General features: G+C 45.5%; 1 protein-coding gene across 1 annotated transcript; it reads right to left on the minus strand.

Moving 5' to 3' along the window:
- Nucleotides 1–359: 359 nt before the first annotated feature.
- MZT1 (mitotic spindle organizing protein 1) lies at nt 360–17,255 on the minus strand. Its single transcript, XM_073663964.1, has 3 exons — nt 17,186–17,255; nt 12,299–12,444; nt 360–1,067 (listed from the first exon to the last, which is right to left on the minus strand). The coding sequence occupies exons 1-3, from the start codon at nt 17,232–17,234 to the stop codon at nt 1,044–1,046; spliced, it is 219 nt and encodes a 72-aa protein (XP_073520065.1). The 5' UTR covers nt 17,235–17,255; the 3' UTR covers nt 360–1,043.
- Between the last annotated feature and the right edge of the window lie 81 nt (nt 17,256–17,336).

Consider the following 17,336-nt stretch of genomic DNA (forward strand, 5'->3'; position numbering starts at 1 on the left):
AAGTCAGGAGCAGAACCTGCAGAGACGACAACTAACAAAGATCCTGAGGAAATACTGACATGTAACAAGCAGTCAGTCTGGAGAAGCCGCTGCTCTGCCAGCACCATGAATTCCGCACCTACCAAGTATTTGTGCAGTGCCTGCGCCTATGTATGGGAATACGCTGCTGTAGGGCCCGGGCTTAGGACCATTTTATGATCCTGCTAAAATTTAGAATTGTGCCATATTAAAAAGGCAAATCAATGGAACTAATGAAGTTTAATTGGGTGGTCCTTCTCTAGTATAATGATGGTCGTTATAAAGAAATACATGTACAGTCAGCATAAAAAACAGAAAAGTCCATGAGAGCACACAGGAAATTCATGTATCAAATCCACATTTATTGCACAAAGCGTTATACACACAGGCCCGGTGTTTTTTTCTTTTAAATGAAAAACGAAGCTAAAAGTGGCCATTAGTTTCAGTTTTCAGTGATCATTATCACCATACGTCAGAGGATCATTTTGGGTCATGGGTCAAAAGTGAATCAAAACCAAGGAGAAATAAAAATGCTGCACAAAATGTGAGAATACTGATCAGGGTAAATTCCCACAATGCAGATTTTGTTGTGGAAAGTTCTGAAACTGCCCCATTAGGATGAATGGGAACTACGTTCAGTAGCAGAAATTTCTGCAACAAAATCTCCAGAGTAGGAATTTACTTAATTTTTTTTTTTTTTTTACAAACTGCGGCATTTTTTGTTAAAAATACAGTTGCAATAAATGGTCTTTTACATACATTTGTACTGGGGCAAAAAAACATGCAGCAAAAACCAGGTCTGAACCAGCCTCAATCCGAACTATTCTTTATCCTAAATATCTGCTAGCAAAAGGTTTAAATAAATCGGCTTCCACAAATAAAAACTACATACAAATGTGCAAGTCCAAGACATAATAGTGTGCAGACTACAGATCCAGGTGTGAACATAGCTGGCACACAGGAGGACAGAGAATACTCTTCTGGTACAGCGTCATCCATCCAGAAATGGGTTTTTCACCCCAAGGTTAACTTGGCGCATTTTCTGATGCCTGATTGAAATAATAATAAAAAAAGAATAACAATGATTAGTAATATAAAAGCTGCAGTAATGACAAAAATACACCATATACACTGAGATTTGCATTTAAAGGGGTTGTCCAGTTATCCAAACCAACATTCAAGTTTATTTAACCATTGCATCGTCATTTATGATTTGCTTGATCAGCCCATTCTGGGGTTATCTGATAAAGGAGAATATGGTGAAAACTGCCCGGATCTGTGTGTGGGCGGCCTCTTCACCGCGAGAAGGTGCCCAAGACTCTTAGTACGTCCACCCCACCGAGTGCACAGTGCTCACACAGACCTGCACTCGTATGACATCGCCTATTTATTTATTTTTTTTTTATCATCATTTCCTACTTTTACACTGTAAAACTAAGCTCTGACTCCCAGGACAATTTTTTTTGTCCAAGTTGACAGCCGGGTCATGTTCTGACATTTTAGCTAGTGTTATGTAGGGAACATTTGGCTAAAAGGGGTTATTTCAATTAGACGTGGGCGGACTCACTAAAATCACTGTGTGAGGGCTCACGAGTCTGCAGTCATAGAGTGAGTGCCGGATTTTGCGCCACACCTGGACAACCCCTTTAAACCCTTAATAACTGTCTATATGCAATAAAACGGCGGCCGTTAAGGGGCCTTACTCCCTCATCGCTGTTTTAAAACGATGATAAGGCATAATAGAATAGCTCTGCTCCACAGCCAAAATTCATGAGGGTGACAGCTGACATCCAGCGATATCAGCCCCAACTGGTTTTGGGGCCGATTAACCCCTTAACTAAGTGGTTAAAATACACCCTATGGCAGGATCGATCCACCACAATAGCGGGTGCCGATGGTTGCCATGGTACCCTGAGGTTATCTGATGACTGTGAGATCCAGCTATAAGCTCGGTCTCACAGGCTGAGTCAGTGACTCACTGACAGTCTCATGCACTGCAGCACAGGAGTACTGCAGTGTGTGAGACCAGTGATCAGAGAGAATATTATGCATGTCCCACAGTGGAACTTAATGAAAGAAGTAAAAAAAACAAAAAAAAACAAAAACCACAACTTTTGTGATAAACATAGTAAAATAGTTACAGCTCTCAGAATATGACGAGGCAAAAACAAATAATTTTTTGTAAAATATTGTTTTTAAGTCTGTAAAAACAGCAAAGCATAAAAATACAATATAAATCTGGTACCTCTGTAATCGTACCGACCCAACAAGCAAATCGGTTTTATCACTTTTACTGCATGGTGAACAGCACAAAAAATAAATATAAAAACAACAATAACTGAATTGCTGGTGTTTGTTCATTCTGTGTCTGAAAAATCAGAACAAAAAGTGATCAAAAATTATTAAGTGCCCCAACATGGTACCAAAACAATCTGCAACTAGTCCCTCAAACAATAAGCCTTCATATAGAGCCATTCGCCAAAAAAGAAAAAAAAAAGTTACAGCTCTCAGAATATGGCAAAGAAATTATTATTATTATTTTTTTTTTTTAAAAAAAGCATTTTTTGTTGTGTGTGACAACAGCCAAACATAAAAAAAAATACACTGCTCAAAAAAATAAAGGGAACACTTAAACAGAATATAACTCCAAGTAAATCAAACTTCTGTGAAATCAAACTGTCCACTTAGGAAGCAACACTGATTGACAATCAATTTCACATGCTGTTGTGCAAATGGAATAGACAATACATGGAAATTATTGCAATTATCAAGACATCCTCAATAAAGGAGTGGTTCTGCAGGTGGGGACCACAGACCACATCTCAGTACCAATGCTTTCTGGCTGATGTTTTGGTCACTTGAATGTTGGTTGTGTTTTCACACTCGTGGTAGCATGAGACGGACTCTACAACCCACAGAAGTTGCTCAGGTAGTGCAGCTCATCCAGGATGGCACATCAATGCGAGCTGTGGCAAGAAGGTTTGCTGTGTCTGTCAGTGTAGTGTCCAGAGGCGCTACCAGGAGACAGGCCAGTACACCAGGAGACGTGGAGGAGGCCATAGGAGGGCAACAACCCAGCAGCAGGACTGCTACCTCCGCCTTTGTGCCAGGAGGAACAGGAGGAGCACTGCCAGAGCCCTGTAAAATGACCTCCAGCAGGCCACAAATGTGCATGTGTCTGCACAAACGGTTAGAAACCGACTCCATAAGGGTGGTATGAGGGCCCGACATCCACAGATGGGGGTTGTGCTCACAGCAGGACACTTGGCATTTGCCACAGAACACCAGGATTGGCAAAGTCGCCACAGGCGCCCTGTGCTCTTCACAGATGAAAGCAGGTTCACACTGAGCATATGTGACAGAAATGACAGTCTGGAGACGCCGCGGAGAGCGATCTGTTGCTTGCAACATCCTTCAGCATGACCGGTTTGGCAGTGGGTCAGTAATGGTGTGGGGTGGCATTTCTTTTGAGGGCCGCACAGCCCTCCATGTGCCCGCCAGGGGTAGCCTGACTGCCATTAGGTACCGAGATGAGATCCTCAGACCGCCCGTGAGACCATATGCTGGTGCAGTTGGCCCTGGGTTCCTCCTAATGCAGGACAATGCCAGACCTCATGTGGCTGGAGTGTGTCAAAAGTTCCTGCAAGATGAAGGCATTGAAGCTATGGACTGGCCGGCCCATTCCCCAGACCTGAATCCGATTGAGCACACCTGGGACATCATGTCCCGCTCCATCCACCAACTTCACGTTGCACCACAGACTCTCCAGGAGTTGGCCGATGCTTCAGCCCAGGTCTGGGAGGAGATCCCACAGGAGACCATCCACAACCTCATCAGGAGCATGCCCGGGCATTGTAGGGAGGTCATACAGGCAGGTGGAGGCCACACACACAATACTGAGCCTCATTTTGACTTGTTTTAAGGACATTACATCAAAGTTGGATCAGCCTGTAGTGTGTTTTTCCACTTTAATTTTGGGGGTGACTCCAAATCCAGGCCTCCATTGGTTAATAAATTTGATTTCCATTGATGATTTTTATGTGATTTTTTTGTCAGCACATTCAACTTTGTTCTGTACAAAATATTCAATGAGAATATTTCATTCATTCAGATCTAGGATGTGTTATTGGAGTGTTCCCTTTATTTTTTTGAGCAGTGTATATAAATCTGTTGTCATCTCTGTAATCGCACTGACCCGAAGAATAAATCAGCCTAATCACTTATACCACAGGGTGAACCACGCAAAAATAAAAATAAGAACTATTCTTGTACTGCTGTCTATTTATTAATTTTCCCAAAAATGAGAACAAGGCTTGGCTCACATTTATCCTGCACTCTCCACTGAGCGTTTACGCTGGGGTTTCCGTGTAAACTCACCCGAACCGCAATTCAGACAAAACCCCAGACGGTGCCACTCACTTATGAGGCCGAGGGAGTCCCTTAGGACTGGTCTCTGTTCCATCATTTTAGGCGGCTTTTTAGCGCACAAGTGTGGGCAACCACAGAGCTGTGCAAGCCTAAAAAGCTGGAGACCACCGAAGCAGACGTCAAACAGGCTCCAAAGTGTCTCCATTGCCCTCATTATGGTGGGTGGCTCCATCGGGGGTTTCAACTGAATCGCATTTTTTGTGGGATTTACACGGAAACCCAGACATTAGCGCTCAGCATAGAACACAAGAATGTGATCCAGCCTTATTCTGGAAGTGACCGAAAATTATTATGTACCCCAAAATGTTACCAATAAAAACTAGTGATGGGCGAGCACTAAAATGCTCAGGTGCTCTTGATGCTCGGGTCGAGCAAATTGGATGCTCAGGTGCTCAACCCGATCAACGAGCCCAATGTAAGTCTATGGGAAACTCGGGCATTTTTCAGTCGCCCCCCTCCTCCCCCCCCGACGGTCTGCAGAGGCCTAAAAATTGCCCAAATAGATGGGAAGAGTGCTCAAATCACATGGGAACAGCATGGGGAAGACCCCTGGAAGCATTTCGGACTCCCAGGTCACTGCTGTCAACAACGCCACTTTTACAGACTCACAATAAAACATACAAAAACAAAATGGATTTTCCTGGGAAAAATGCTAAGGAACATCCTTTCCAGGGTAATTACTTGTACATAAGGCAAAATTAATAATCAAAAAAATACTCCTCCACATCTTGAGCAATGTTCACACGGAGCATTTTTGATGTGTTTTTGCACTTTTGCATTGCTTTCAACCAAGACAAATGCATTCACTGGGAAATGTCATTTTAACATTTTACAACATTATCTGGCCATGTGGTGTGTGAGACATGATCAAACACATCCTGTTTCATTTATGAAGGAGGGATTCTGAAAGTCACAAAGCCAATTTTTATAGGGCCATCAGGCGGCCTTTACTATTCTTAAAGGGTCAGCAATCATCCCTCGCTATTCTTAGAGCCATCAGCCGGCTATGCTTTGCTGTTCCCATTACTAAAGAGTGGGTCTCCTATACTGTTATTGCATATGCAGTGAGTGGCAGGGCTGCCCAAAATTTGGACGCACCCCAATACCCCTATTAAGAGACTTAGAGGAGGGCCTCCTGAAAACAATGTTCTCATTATTAGGAAGTGGGTCTCCCATACTGTTTGCCTATGCAGTGAATGCAAGGGCTGCCAAAAATCGGGACGCACTCCAATGACATTTGGAAGAGACGTAGAGGGCCTCAAAAAAATGTTCCCAGTAGAAAGGAGCGGGTCTCCTATACTGGTAATGCCCATACACTAAGTGTATGGGCTGACAAACATTTACCCCTGGGGGTATACATGAACATACTGTATAAATTTATTTTTTAAGGGCATCACAAACACCCTTTAAAAAAATTACGTGGGTGTTGCATCACGGACCACGGACACCCTGGTAATATGGTGGTGAAGGATGAGGAGGAGAAGGAGGAGGACAAGAGCAAATAGCCATAATCAGGAAGAGTATACCCATGTCTGGGTGTGAAGACAGGTGCATGGAAATAGAGTTAGACCTCTCCAAAAAAAAGACACTGTATTTGAGTTGATGTTACGCTGCCATCATTCGGTGGTGTTGAGAAGTCTAGCCCAATCCAGCCCTTGTTCATTTTTATAAGAGTCAGCCTGTCAGCATTTTCAGTTGTAATTCCACCAGCGGCACTAAAAACACGCTCTGATAAGACACTGACGGCAGGGCAGGCCAGGACCTCCAAGGCATAGAGAGCCAGTTCATCCCACGTATCCAGCTTGGATACCCAATAATTATAAGGCACAGAGGAATCACGGAGGACATTGGTACGGTCGGCAAGGTACTCCCTCAGCATCTTCCCAAACTTTGCACTCCTTGTGAGAGTAACCCGAGCCTCAGAGCCTGTGCAATGGGAGGGGCTGAGAAAACTCTCCCAGAACTTTGACAGTGTTCCCCTGCCTCTGCTGGATTGGAGTTGTGTCTCTTTCGCCTGTACTCCTTGGTTGTCCAACGAACTGTGATTTCTGCCGCCAGCGTTTTAGATGGGATTTTTTTTTTTTTTAATAGTTACGCAACAAGGGCCTTCTGGTACTGCCCCATTTTTGTAGACCTGTCCACCTCAGGAATAAGAGATATAAAGTTCTCCTTGTAGCGTGGGTTTAGAAGTGCCACCAACCAGTAATGACTGTCATCCAAAATTTTGAGAATGCGAGGGTCATGGGAAAGGCAGCGTAAAACTCAGCCATGCGTGCCAGACTGCTAACAGGCAAGACTTCCGTGTCCTCACCAAGAGGATGACTGACCATGCTCTCATCTTCCTCCTCCTCTCTGTCCATCCACGCTGAACAGATCGTATGACAGTTGTGCAGGTAGTACCGTCTATAGCGCATGAAACTAGCTCCTGTTCTTCCTCCTCCTCCTCATTGTCACCCAATCCACGTTGGGATGAGATGAGGCTGGGCTGTGTGTAATCACCCTGTATGATTCCTTGCTCCATCTGCAATGCATCCTCTTTGATTGTGAGCAGAGAGCGTTTCAGAAGACAAGAAGCAGGATGGTGACGCTAATTATGGCATCATCGCCGCTCACCATCTTGGTGGAGTCCTCAAAGTTTTGGAGGATGGTACATATGTCTGACATCCATGTCCACTCCTGAGGTCTTACGTGTGGAGTCTGAACTGAATAGCGAAGGCTTTGTTGATGCTGGTACTCAACTGCTTTCTTCTGCTCACAAATCCTTCCCAACATCTGCAGTGTAGAGTTCCAACATGTGGGGACATCACACACCAGTCTGAGCCAGAAGCTGCAAATGCTGCTGAAGCACGACAAGGGCTGCGGAAGCTGTAGGTGACTTTCTAAAATGGGCACACAGGCGGCATACTTTAGCAAGCAGATTTGGCAGCTCCGGGTAGGATTTGAGAAACCGCTGAACCACGAGGTTAAGCACATGGGCCAGGCATGGTACATGTGTGAGCTCGCCTCGCCTCAGAGCCGCCACCAGGTTCCGTCCATTGTCACACACGACCATGCCAGGATGTAGGTTCAGTGGTGTGAGCCACAGATCTGCCTGCTCTTTCAGAGCTGTCCACAACTCTTCAGCATTGTGCAGTTTGTCACCTAAGCATAAATAGCTTCTGCCCAGCCTGTAGCCGCTTGGCCGAGGCAGTGCTGCAGTGCTTCCAGCTTGTGACTGATGTGGTCATTTCGGAGATGGAGGCTGAGGTGCAGGAGCTGTAGACTGTGGGGGCAACCCAGATTGACCTAGGGCCCGCAATCCTTGGCGTCGGGAGGACGTGTTCCGTCCCAAGGTCCGACTAGGTCCCAGCTTCCACTATGTTTACCCAGTGTGACGTCAGCGAGATGTACTGTCCCTGCCCACAAGCAATTGTCCACGTGTCCGTGGTTAGGTGGACTTTCCCAGTAACTGCGTTGTTGAGGGCACGGCTAATGCTTTGGGACACGTGCTTGCGTAATGCGGGGACGGCACACCGGGAGAAATAGTGGCGGCTGGGGACAGAGTACCGAGAGACGGCCGCCGCTACCAGGTTGCGGAATGCTTCCGTCTCCACGAGCCTAAAAGGCAACATTTCGAGCGCAAGCAGTCGTGAAATGTGGTAATTTAGTACAGTGGCCTGTGGGGCGTTGGCTGCATATTTGCGCTTGCGTTCCAATGACTGGGGTATGGACAACTGAACGATGCGCTGGGACAAGGACGTTCCTGATGCTGCTACTTGAGAGTGTGCAACGACAGGTGCAGGGCAGGAGGCATCTTCGCATGCACTCTGGACAGGGGATTGGCTTGCATGCACAACAGCGGAAGAAGCAGTGGTGCCACCCGCAGACACTGTTCCTGGACCCTGGGGTTCGGCCCACAAAGTCAGGTGCTTTGCTGCCATGTGCCTGATCATGCTGGTGGTGGTCAGGCTGGAAGTTTTGCCACCCCTGCTGATGCTGGCCTGGCATGTGGTGAAAATTGCCTTTTTGGTGTTATCGGTAGAGTCTTTAAAAAACAACCAGATTCGGGAAGACCCAACAGTTGTACTGGCAACTTACTTCGTGTTGGTGTAACAGGGGAACGGTTGCCTGCCTGCTGTCTGCGGCCACCACACTGCTTCTTCCTGCCTGTTGGGGTGCTCTGCCTCCCTCCCCGCTATGCATGTCCTCCTGCCAGGTTGGGTCAGTTACTATATCATCCACCGCCTTGTCTTACACTTTCGCACCCCGGTCCTCCTCCTGACTTTCTGGCAATTGTGTCTCATCATTGTCCACCTCTTGTGACACTTTCACACCATTGCCTTCGTGTGACTCTGGCTGCCCAAATATTTGCGCATCGCTACATGCGATCTCCTCTTGCCCTGCTTCAAGTGGACTGGGCGGGAGGCCCGAATCTTTACATTGAAAAGTGAACAGCTCTTCGGAGTGTCCAAGTGTGGGATCGGTTGTCTCTGGGCACTCGGCATAGTGGGAGGAAGGAGGTTCAGGGTGAGGAATATGCGGTCCAGACTCACGGCTACTGAGACTTGACTATGTGGAAGACACTGTGGTGGTGGAGGCTAAGTGACTGGAAGCACTTGGAAGCATTATCTGCTATCCAACCAATAATCATCTTTTCACACTGCTGTGTTCAATAGTGGTGTTCTGCGGTCCCCTATAAATTGGGACAGGAAGGTCGAGCTAGAAGATGTGGGAATTTGTTGTGGCACAATTTTAGCTTGTCCACGGCCTCGGCTTCTGCATGCACCATTACCATCATGTCCAGTTGCCTGTCCCTTGCCACGTGCCTTGCCCATTTTAAATGGAGGACAGTATCTTCCACGCTCACTACAAATGGCTGAATTTGGAGCGAACTTATATGTGATCCGTGTGACGGACAAACCAGTTTTAAATACCTGGCCTGTAGATAACTATTTTTAACAGCGCCGACCTCATGTCAATAAGTTCACTGACACACTGCAACAAAATTTCAATGGAGGCCAGAAACAGCACTAATGTTTTGTGAATCACCTGTAGGTTAAAAATGCTCAGTAGACCCCTAGATGAATTCATTGAGGGGTCTAGTTTCCAAAATAGAGTCACTTGTGGGGCGTTTCGGCTGTCAGGGGCTCTGCATATGTGACATGGCATTCACAATCTATTCCAAACAAATTTACACTCCAAAAATCAAATAGCGCTCTTTCCTAGCCCTGCCATGTGCCCAAACAGCAGTTTTTGATCACATATGGGGTATCTTTTAGGTTCAGAAGAAATTGCGTTTTTTCCTATTATTCACTGTGAAAATTACAAAATTTGAGACCAAAACAACATTTTAGTAGGAAAAAAACCCTTAATTTTCGTTGTCACATCCCCAATTTAAAAAGTTCTGTGAAACACATGGGCTCAACAAGCTCAACACACACCTAGATGAATTCCTTGATGGGTCTAGTATTCAAAATGGGGGTCACTTGTGGGAGTTTCTGCTGTTTTGGTACCTCAGGGGCTCTGCAAATGAGACATGGTGTCTGCAATCTATCACAGCCAAATTTACATTCCAAATACTAAATGTCGCTTCTTCCCTTCTGAACGCTGCCATGTGTTCAAACATAACTTGTTGACTACATGTGGGGTATCACTGCGCTCAGAAGAAAGTGTGTAAGAAACTGTATTGTCCGCTTTTTCCATCTTACTTCTTAAAAAAAGTGAAAAATTTGGGGCCAAAGCAACACTTTTGTGAAAAAAAATTGAAAAATTTTCAATATGACGACCTAATGCTATCAAATTCTGTGTAGTACCTGGGGGATCAAAATAATCACTATACCCCTTGATAAAATCCTTGAGGGGAGTAGTTTCCAAAATGGGGTCACTTGTAGGGGGTTTCTGCTGTTTAGGCGCCTTTGGGGCCGTGTAAATACGACATGGGGCCCGCAATCTATTCCAGCCAAATTTGTGTTCCAAAATTCAAATGCTGCTCCTTCCCTGCCATTTGTCCAAACAGGGGTTGCTGGCCATATGTGGGGTATCAGTGCAGTCAGAAGACACTAGGTAACAAAATGTGGGGTCCATTTTCTTGTGCTATTCCTTGAAACAGTGAAAAAATTGGGGCTAAAGCAACATATTACAGTAAAAATTTTTAAAAAATGTTTCAATCGACTTAGGATTAATTCCTGTGTAGCACCTGAAATCACCACAGAATCTTTGGGATACGTTGAAGTTTTCCAGAGTTAATACCATATGAAGTGACACTGGTTTCAAAAATTTGGCAGGGTCATTAAGGAGTTAATAGCTTTTTGTTCCGTTTTTCGGAGGCGGGGTGAATTTAAAAAATAAAAATAATAATAATGCCAGTATGATAACATCAGTGCATGTTAAATATTGTGGCGTCTAAGCATTGTTTTCTTTTAACTCCTATTAGAGGACCTGATGCGCCAGGAGCTTTATCGTTCATAACATTTGACAATACTTTTGATTTCAGTGTATTATGCCTGTATGCATCATGCTGACCGACTTCATAATAGGCCATGTAACACAGACTAGGGTCACAGTCCCCAGAGCATAAGAAACATAATATGCTAATAAAATTTAATTAGAACTCTAGTGCCACCTATAGGAAGTAGCAATCCTAAAAGTCAATATCAACTCTCTAATGAGCCTTGTCACATGACTTAGGATAAAAGCCAGAACCAGAATTTAAATTTATAGACACCTCTCATCCAGCCAAACCAGATCTCACACTTTGCACTGATGAGGGGCAGTAGCCCGAAACACAGTGTCTGCAGTGTCAGTGAGAATCTGGTTTTGGCTTTTATCTTAAGTCATGTGACAAGGCTCGTTAGACAGTTGATATTGACTTTTAGGATTGCTACTTCCTATAGGTGGCACTAGAATGCTAGTTTCTAGTCCTCTTCCTCTCTGAAGAGACAATATTCATATTTTGCAGAGGAGCATTGCGGCTTAAAAAGTCTCCTCACCTTGGCATTTCAGGCCTGACATGTCACTCTTCGCAAGGAAAAAAGTTACCTCTTAGAATAAAATTTAAGAAACAGTTATACTCCCCTCACTGCCACCCATCTGGTCCTCATCGCGTCTTTGGCTCATTGATGGCAGTGTAAAATTCCCGGGCCTGGGATGGTTCTAGGCATGCACCAGCAAAGATTGATGCGCAATCGTTGACGACATTCGTCTCGGTGTGGGCTGTTACCTTTGTGGGCGCATGTGCAGAATCTTCCCGGGCCTGGCAAACTCAAAAGCCTTGGCCTAGCAACCCAGGCCCAGGGATTACACCGGAGCCAATCCGAAAAAGCGCTGAAGACCGGATGAGTGGCAGGTAGGAGTGGAGCGGTAGGAGAAGTTACTAGAAGGTTTTTATTTTTTTTACATTCCAATGGCCTTTTATGGTTCAGAAAAATGGCAGAAAAAAAATCTTCATTTAAGCGAATGCGGATATTTGGCAAATTTAACTACAATCGGATATATTCGCTCATCTCTATGTTCTCACCTTTGCAGCATGTTTCTTTACTACTGCACATGGTCTGGTCCTTCCCTGCCATGCAGTTTCGCAATCAGATTTTAGCCAAAAATTTGAGAAACCTATACTTTTATGGTGTCATCATATGTGCAGTTATCGGCAGGCACCTGTACATGAGCGACTGAGTCCTATTCTATGGGAGCAGGACAGGTGCGCGATATCTACCAGATTGCGGGCAGCAGGTATCACCAGCCCTGGTCACCTCCTGATACAGAAATGAGCGGAGCTGGATTGCCTCCTCTGTTATACTGTTGGAATGACTTGCTGGTTTTCTGCTATTTATACCTTAGGATTTTACAGGCCAGGAATATATAAGAGGTCACTTGCCTTTAACCCTTCCGATGCTCTGCGCAGCTCTTTGATCACAGACGACAAAGCCTCTGGGTTGATCCCTTGCTCACATAGCCTTACACAAATCGACAAAGTCTCCATATCCAAACCGGTGTTCAGCAGTCTTGAAATCTCTAGCAGCACTGTGAGAACAGGTATACAGTCATATTAGTGATAAGTTATGGGGGATACACAATGTGCTTGTGTGCAGGGAACATGCTTCTTCAGCCTTCTGAAGAACTCTGTGGCCCCTGACACCACCACTCTCCCACAAGGCCCGTATCTCCCCTATAATAAGCTTGGTATATCTGTTTTTTTGGCACAATTTGCGTTAAAAGGGTTGTCCATGACTGCATTCTTTATGATGTATCCATAGAATATGTAATCATTGTGAGATTGGTGGGGGTCCGAAACTCCTAATGGAACCAAGTCATGCACATTGCTTAGTGGTCGCTGCAGAGCACTGCGCATTATCTGGCAATAACTTCAATGGGAGATTAGGTGCAGTACCGGAAGTGGCCACTAAGCATTGAATTGGCCGGCTGTGTCCTGCCCATCTGTCGTTTAGTTATAGTTACTGCCAAAAGCAGATTGGTGTTGGTGCTGGGTTTCCGACCCCCACCAGTCTCAAATTGATGACCTTTCCTATTCATCAATACTTCAACCCTGGAAAATCCCTTTAAAAAAATTGTTGTTTAAAGATGGGAGTGGCAAATTGGACTATTTTATGCTTAAAAAAAAAAAAAACAATCAAATGTCAGCCTAAATTAGGAAGGTGTCTGACTTCTAGCAAGATGCCCTAAAGCTTTCAGTAGAAAAAAGCTAGGGAGCAAAAAAGCATAAAATAGGGTCTGAACTGGTAACAGAATTGGAGAAGGGGAGTATTACGCTCACCTGATGGAGTTGCTTATTTGCAACATTTTTAACGCATGAAACCGCTGCTGCAGGACACGGGTCGAAGAGACCGAAGAGCTTGTAGATCCAGGAATGATGTGTCAATATCTGCACTGCTGATGGAAATCTCAGGGCATCAGGAGATTTCTTAAAATAATTAGTTTTATTTGTACAGGTTTTACAGTCATCGCGTTTTTAAGTCGCTCAGGACCTTTTCCTCAGGACAAACGAATTCTTTTAATAAATCTCCTGATGTCCTGAGATTTCCTTCAGCAGCGCAGATAGAGACACATCACTCCTGGATCCTAAAGCTTTCGCACAGAGATCGGCTGAGATAACTGTGAAGCATCATCAACCGGCCTGAAGCAGGTTTACCCTCATCCATTATCTCATATCATCGACAGGCATCACAGCCCAGCATCACCGTGAACTTTCTTAATGATTGCAGGAGAGGAAAAGCGCACGGTGATGCTGGGCTGTGATGCGCGGGGAAACCCAGCCGGCAGCCCATCAATCAGGGGGAGCGCGTCGCTGGGTCACGCCCGGCTGCAGCCGGAACTTGTCGTGACATCAGAGGATGTCCGAGCTGGCTGCAGCCGGGGGTCACGTGATGCCTGTGAGTGGTCAGCAAGGTACAGTACAGACCAAAAGTTTGGACACACCTTCTCATTTAAAGATTTTTCTGTATTTTCATGACTATGAAAATTGTACATTCACACTGAAGGCATCAAAACTATGAATTAACACATGTGGAATTATATACTGAACAAAAAAAAGTGTGAAACAACTGAAAATATGTCTTATATTCTAGGTTCTTCAAAGTAGCCACCTTTTGCTTTGATGACTGCTTTGCACACTCTTGGCATTCTCTTGATGAGCTTCAAGAGGTAGTCACCGGAAATGGTTTTCACTTCACAGGTGTGCCCTGTCAGGTCTAATAAGTGGGATTTCTTGCCTTATAAATGGGGTTGGGACAATCAGTTGTGTTGTGCAGAAGTCTGGTGAATACACAGCTGATAGTCCTACTAAATAGACTGTTAGAATTTGTATTATGGCAAGAAAAAAGCAGCTAAGTAAAGAAAAATGAGTGGCCATCATTACTTTAAGAAATGAAGGTCAGTCAATGCAAAAAATTGGTAAAACTTTGAAAGTGTCCCCAAGTGCAGATGCAAAAACCATCAAGCGCTGCAAGAAACTGGCTCACATGAGGACTGCCCCAGGAAAGGAAGACCAAGAGTCACCTCTGCTTCTGAGGATAAGTTTATCCGAGTCACCAGCCTCAGAAATCGCAGGTTAACAGCAGATCAGATGAGAGACCAGGTCAATGCCACACAGAGTTCTAGCAGCAGACACATCTCTTCAACAACTGTTAAGAGGAGACTTTGTGCAGCAGGCCTTCATGGTAAAATAGCTGCTAGGAAACCACTGCTAAGGACAGGCAACAAGCAGAAGAGACTTATTTGGGCTAAAGAACACAAGGAATGGACATTAGACCAGTGGAAATCTGTGCTTTGGTCTGATGAGTCTAAATTTGAGATCTTTGGTTCCAACCACCGTGTCTTTGTGCGATGCAGAAAAGGTGAACGGATGGACTCTACATGTCTGGTTCCCACCGAGAAGCATGGAGGAGGAGGTGTGATGGTGTGGGGGTGCTTTGCTGGTGACACTGTTGGGGATTTATTCAAAATTGAAGGCATACTGAACCAGCATGGCTACAACAGCATCTTGCAGCGGCATGCTATTCCATCCGGTTTGCGTTTAGTTGGACCATCATTTATTTTTCAACAGGACAATGACCCCAAACACACCTCCAGGCTGTGTAAGGACTATTTGACCAAGAAGGAGAATGATGGTGTGCTACGCCAGATGACCTGGCCTCCAGTCACCAGACCTGAACCCAATCGAGATGATTTGGGGTGAGCTGGACCGCAGAGTGAAGGCAAAAGGGCCAACAAGTGCTAAGCATCTCTGGGAACTCCTTCAAGATTGTTGGAAGACCATTTCCGGTGACTACCTCTTGAAGCTCATCAAGAGAATGCCAAGAGTGTGCAAAGCAGTCATCAAAGCAAAAGGTGGCTACTTTGAAGAACCTAGAATATAAGACATATTTTCAGTTGTTTCACACTTTTTTGTTAAGTACAATTTTCATAGTCATGAAAATACAGAAAAATCTTTAAATGAGAAGGTGTGTCCAAACTTTTGGTCTGTACTGTATGTACAAAAACACTTCTCTCCACAGTTTAAATACATTGGGGCATTTTATATAGTAGTGGACAACTTCTTTAACACGACCATACACATTAGTCAAGAGTAGATCAAATCAGATGATGTCACATAAAATTCAGTGGAATTTATAGAGGAGCTGCCCCTTACCATACAAGTCACATTTTACCTGGTGTTCTGAATCTGCCATTACTCTTAGCTTGTTCCATCACCTCTCCATTCCTGAGACATGCTCCCCTCTTCCCAGTATATAACTTTAGTCTTTTTACAAGAAGACTCCAGAGTTGAAGACCCCACCCACTGTGCTAACAAAACTAGATTTACCATGAAGTGAAGGCCGTGTCTCAGGATTCAGAGGCGCCGATTCATGTGACTGGTCCTGTATAACAGCGACTTGACCCAGTGATTGCTTGCACTGTATACTTCTACTGTATGTAGTGCAAATCAATCTTATGAAGCCAGGTCCATGGCTGAGCATCACAGGAACTCCAAGTTGGCAGCAATGGAAGCCTTCAGCAGGCCCCTAGCTGCCATGATAACCCAACAGCACCCTATGATCACCCTGAATGGATGCACAAGACTAAAATACTGCAAGATAGCGTCATTTAAGTGGTTAAACGGTGGTGATTGGAGCTACCTGATCGCTGCTGTCAGGGGCAGGTGCTGGCTGCATAACACAGCTGTGATCAAGGGCAGTACATGCCTGAAACGCATCTGAGCGATATTTCATCCACCAGGAATTTTAATTTTATGTTTTGAAAATTTTATCCAGTTGACGACACTTGGAATTTTTCTTCATAACACAGCTGTCTTGTGTGGAGTGGGCTCAGCTCCCGAATCCTGGACCTGTTCCATGTGAAAACAGGAAGTCATGAAGCAGGCAGGAGTTAAACATGCTTGGCCGGTGGGCGCTATCAGAGGACTTGTCCAGACAATCATAGATTAGCCATCAACCTGCTTAGGTCTACGATAAGGGGCCACAGTCTGCAGTCAAAGGCCACATGTGGTCCTCTGACAGAGAGGCCAGGTAGGTACTAATGGAGAACAGTGGCCATCTCTTTGATGCCCATATACTGGCAGAATAGGGTCTCCTGACCCCTGTGTGGCCCTCCAGTAAGGATGAGATGAGATATTGAGGGGCCACATGTGTGCAGCCATCACTGTAGGATGAGTGGGGTAGGAGGTCACTTGGCTGTTACAGCAACTCACAAAGGCTACGATGGAGACGGGGCGTCCACCCCACACGAGGGACTGATCTCACACTTATGGCAGTCAACGTCACACCTCTCCCATGGGGGTGCCGCCTTACGACCACCGCCAGTCTTCATATGTGCGGCCAGTCACACCAGGGGCCCCCTGCGTGGCGGCCAGTCACATCAGAGGGTGAAGCTTCACATCCCTGGCACCGCTGCCACATTGCTATACATACAGTACGTGGCCAATGACGGAAGATCGTGGCTAATGACAGTCAATGTGGTCGCAGCCCACAAGCTGCAGCGACTGCGACATCCCATATAGAAAACATGTCCTCCCCAGCTTCTTTACTATCACTAGTTACAACCTGCTGTGCGCCATGTTCGGTCTGAATATCGCAGCGCCAGACTTGGGCAGCAACAAAGTAATCGCTGTGTGGAGGATCAGGGCTATTCAGAGCAGCGCATCTCTTATCACTGCCAGAGCCGCATACAGGCTGCAGACGATCCTATGTCCCGCCATTGGAGGGGGAGTCCTAAATAGAAGGGACAGGTCACATACACAGCCACTCACCGTCCATGGTCTCCCTCATAGCGCTGACACTGACAGGAGCGCTCGCCATAGCTGTCCCCCAGCAGCCGGATGTGCTGTAGTGACGTCACGCACAGACGTTGGAGTTGACCAGTAGAACGTGAACTCTCTTCGTCTCAGGGACCGCCCACAG

The sequence above is a fragment of the Phyllobates terribilis genome, unplaced genomic scaffold (genome assembly GCF_046119375.1).
Source record: "Phyllobates terribilis strain yellow unplaced genomic scaffold, ASM4611937v1 Scaffold_2__4_contigs__length_985480577, whole genome shotgun sequence".
Taxonomy (NCBI): domain Eukaryota; kingdom Metazoa; phylum Chordata; class Amphibia; order Anura; family Dendrobatidae; genus Phyllobates; species Phyllobates terribilis.